Below are 3,937 nucleotides of genomic sequence, written 5' to 3' on the forward strand. Positions count from 1 at the left end.
AGTCTGTCCTTCATCCAGACCAGCTCTGACCCCCAGACCCCCATTTTCCCCAAGCCCTTGAAAACTGAGCAGCCAACTGAGGCAAAAAAGAGCAGCTTGTGTCTGTAAAGCTCCAGCACTGAGGTCGGTCTGTCTAGGAGCTGTGGTGTGAGCTCCTGCTCTATGTCAGGGCCCCGAGCCCTGTCCCCCCAGCCCCGAGAGCCACATTAACAGGCACCTAGGGGCAGGAAATGGCAACCCACTACAGTATTCTTTCTTGGGAAATCCCATGGATAGAGGAGCCCGGGGGGTATAGTCCATGGGGCTGCAAAAAAGTTGGACGCGGCCGAGCACACATACCAGCAGAGGGGACCCTGAGGCGGGGGTGGCAGCTGGGATTTGGTCAGAAGCCGCTGCCTGGAGGCAGAGGGGCCGCGGGCCAGCCCTCCCCTCACCCGCCCGCAGGTGAACCTGGTGTTCCTCATGGTGACTCTGCACAAGATGGTCCGGAGCTCATCCGTGCTCAAGCCTGACTCCAGTCGCCTCGACAACATTAAGTGAGCACCCCTCCCTGCACCTCTGCCCTGGCACCTCTGAGCTGGGCCCAGCCTCTCCCAGGCTTTCCCGAAAGGTGGTGTTCTCACCTCTTGTGTTGCTTTTTAAGGACGAAGGTGGTGTTTTACTATGTTCTTTGTGTGTCTGTTTAACGAGTATTAGACAACACGGTGTTAGCATATCCAATGAAGGTTTCAGGCACATCACCGCTTAGGGTGAGAGAGTTCACAAAGCAAGCGCAGCGAGTCCCCTGGAGGTCTGGTGGTCAGGATTCGGTGCTTTCACTGCCAAGGGTGTGGGTTCAATCCCTGGCTGAGGAACTAAAGATCCCGCAAGCTGTGCAAGGTGGCCGAAAAAAATACGCGAGTCCATTTTAGGGTAACTTAAAGACACGTAGGCAGCAAAAGATAGATTAAAGGTTTGGAAGTGTAGCCAAGAGGATGAAGGATACAGGAGAATGACTGGCTATTCAGAGAACCCTGACCCCCCGACCTCCACATGCCCCCCAGGCCTAGCTGGGCTGATGAGTGTCGCTGGGCAGGCCCGCTCACCCCAGGGCACTGCCCAGACTTGCTGAAATAGGGACGTGCAGCAGGGCCCTGGGGGTGGTGTCCCCGATGGCGGGGACTCTGACGTCCTGTCTCCTCCCCACCAACCCCCCAGATCCTGGGCCCTGGGAGCCATTGCGCTGCTCTTCCTGCTGGGCCTCACATGGGCTTTCGGCCTCCTCTTTATCAACAAGGAGTCCGTGGTCATGGCCTATCTCTTCACCACCTTCAACGCCTTCCAGGGGGTCTTCATCTTTGTCTTTCACTGCGCCTTACAGAAGAAGGTGAGTTCTGGGGAAGAGGGCCAGGGGCCTGTCTTCTGCAGCGGGACCTGTGTCTGCCTGGAGGGAAGCACAGGCTCAGGCAGATTCTAGCCCGTGGTGAGGAGGGTTCTGGAAGAGAGCAAGACACAGGAGCCCAGAGGAATGAGAAAGCAAGACAGATGTGGGGAGTGGGGAGAGCTCAGGGCAGGGACATGGCTTGGGGTGTAGATCAAGCGTGTGGAGGAATACAGCTCCGGGTGCCACCCAGACAGAACATTTTCTACTTTAATAGTCGCGGGGTAAACCATGAGTTTTGTGGTGACAGGAAGTTTCCTTTTTAAATAAAGAGTATTAAAGTCTGAATCTTAAAAATAAAGAGGTAACAAAAGCAGAGGAATGTAGAGAAGAGTCTACAGGCTGTAGACTCAAGACGGAAGCCAGGGAAACGGAGCCAAGGAGTGTTAGACTTCGTCTTGAAGGCAGTGGGGAGCCCCAGTCAGGCCGTTGTTGGTCTCAGAGGACAATGAGGTGGGTGATGGCTGCACAGGGAGTGAAGAAGGCAGGGGTCACTGGTCTTGGCTGCAAGGTCAGCTGTGTTCCTGTTCTGATGACAGGTCCACACTGGACACACAGTGACAGTGGCATCCTTACAGGGCTCCCCCACCGGCCCGCAGGGTCCGCCCTGGGCCCCCCTTTTCTCCCCGTTCCTCCAGCCACGCTCTGTCTTCTGTCTGCAGACACTCAGGCATGGGCCTTCCTCGGGGCTTGTCCCCTACCCCTCCCCAGATCTCTGCGGGGCCCACTGCCTTGTTGCTTTCAAGTCTTTGCCAAACGTCTCCTTAGTGAGTCCCCCCGCTCCCCCGTCTATTGGAAATCACCACCCACTCCCGCCACCAGCCCTGCCTAACCCCCAGCCATGGTTCTCTGGGCAGACAGCCCACATAACGCACTGCTGCTGTAGATGTGTTCAGTCTCTGTCTGCTGGAAGATACCAGCTCTGAGAAGGAGGGCTCTGTTTCTGATTTGCATCTGTCCTTGGGGCCTAAACCACACTTGGCACATAGAAGATGCTCCCTGAAGGTCTGCTGAGCAAATGAACAGATGAGAACTTAATGGTGAAGGTGGAGAAAGGAAGATGGGCCTGAGTGAGAAGAGAGCCTGCTGGGCTGACCGCTGGAGGCAGGAGGGGATGGCGGGGTTTCTGGTGCCCACCAGCAGCTTGGTCTCGGGTCTGCCAACTGCCTGCCCTCCTCGCCCACCCGCAGGTGCATAAGGAGTACAGCAAGTGCCTGCGGCACTCCTACTGCTGCATCCGCTCCCCACCCGGGGGTGCGCACGGCTCACTCAAGACCTCAGCCATGCGGAGCAACGCCCGCTACTACACAGGGACCCAGGTACAGGCAGGATCCGCGCCCCGGGCTGAGGGCCGGACCCAGCGCCCCAGGCGCAGGGCACTTCTCCGCCCAGTCCCTGGTGGTACCCATCGGGCATGGGGAGAATGGGCGGCCCGAGAGCCCTCATGTCTGGGTTACGTCCCCAGAGCCGAATCCGGAGGATGTGGAACGACACCGTGAGGAAGCAGACGGAATCCTCCTTCATGGCGGGCGACATCAACAGCACCCCTACCCTGAACCGAGGTGAGGGGGCACTCCTGAGCCCCGCCTGCGCTCCCTTTGAGGTTCTCCCAGCTGCCTCGTGACGTCCTCCCTCCTGGGCAGGTACCATGGGGAACCACCTGCTGACCAACCCTGTGCTGCAGCCCCGTGGGGGCACCAGCCCCTACAACACCCTCATTGCCGAGTCAGTGGGCTTCAACCCCTCCTCGCCCCCAGTCTTCAACTCCCCAGGTGAGGGCACGCTGGTGCCAGAGAGGGTGCCAGGTCTAGGGGTGGGGAGGGTCTCTACGGGGGGCACCCTCATGCCTCCTGAACTGGTCGGAGCCTAGACCCGGCATTCTGAGCCTGCTCTCACCTTCTCTCTCTTCCCTCCTGGCCGGCACCTGCAGGGAGCTACCGGGAACCCAGTAAGTGTGACTGTTTCCTGTTGATGTTTCCAAGGGTGGGGACAAGAGGGGAATGCGACAGCGGCCCCCTCAGGTGACCACACCTTAGAGAGAACTGGGGTGCCCCCCACACACAGACAGGAGTCTCTGGCTTGGCAGCCGGCTGGATGATGTTGCATTAGGTGGGGAGTCATGGTGTTGGAGATCACGGGAAAGGGACCTGGCTACCCAGGCTCCTCATATTGCTGAGACTCCAAGCCCCCAGATGGGAGGGGACCCTGGGGAAATCAGTCCCCACCCCCACTAACCGTCTGCTGAGCTGGTTCCCCACTGCCAGTGAGGAAGAGAGGGAATAGAAGACCCCAGACCTCAGGGACAGGGTGAACCCAGGGAAAGCCAGGTGAAGGCAGACACCCACCTCCCATGTGGCCCACATCCCTTCCACTGCCCAGCTCTCCTCCTGAGCTGCTCCCTTCTGCCTGCAGAGCACCCCTTGGGAGGCCGGGAAGCCTGCGGCATGGACACGCTACCCCTCAACGGCAACTTCAACAACAGCTACTCCTTGCGAAGCGGGGATTTCCCTCCTGGGG

General features: G+C 59.0%; 1 protein-coding gene across 1 annotated transcript in view; it reads left to right on the top strand.

Annotated features, from left to right (window-relative positions):
- LPHN1 (latrophilin 1) overlaps positions 1-3,937 on the top strand; it is a 49,874-nt gene that overhangs the window by 43,487 nt on the left and 2,450 nt on the right. Inside the window, exons 19-25 of the mRNA XM_010855512.1 lie at positions 445-536; positions 1,198-1,366; positions 2,611-2,739; positions 2,886-2,982; positions 3,064-3,192; positions 3,351-3,368; positions 3,833-3,919. Of these exons, the coding sequence (XP_010853814.1) occupies positions 445-536; positions 1,198-1,366; positions 2,611-2,739; positions 2,886-2,982; positions 3,064-3,192; positions 3,351-3,368; positions 3,833-3,919 (721 nt within the window). The remainder of the gene's footprint in view (positions 1-444; positions 537-1,197; positions 1,367-2,610; positions 2,740-2,885; positions 2,983-3,063; positions 3,193-3,350; positions 3,369-3,832; positions 3,920-3,937) is intronic.

The sequence above is a fragment of the Bison bison genome, unplaced genomic scaffold (genome assembly GCF_000754665.1).
Source record: "Bison bison bison isolate TAMUID 2011002044 unplaced genomic scaffold, Bison_UMD1.0 scf7180017864365, whole genome shotgun sequence".
Taxonomy (NCBI): domain Eukaryota; kingdom Metazoa; phylum Chordata; class Mammalia; order Artiodactyla; family Bovidae; genus Bison; species Bison bison.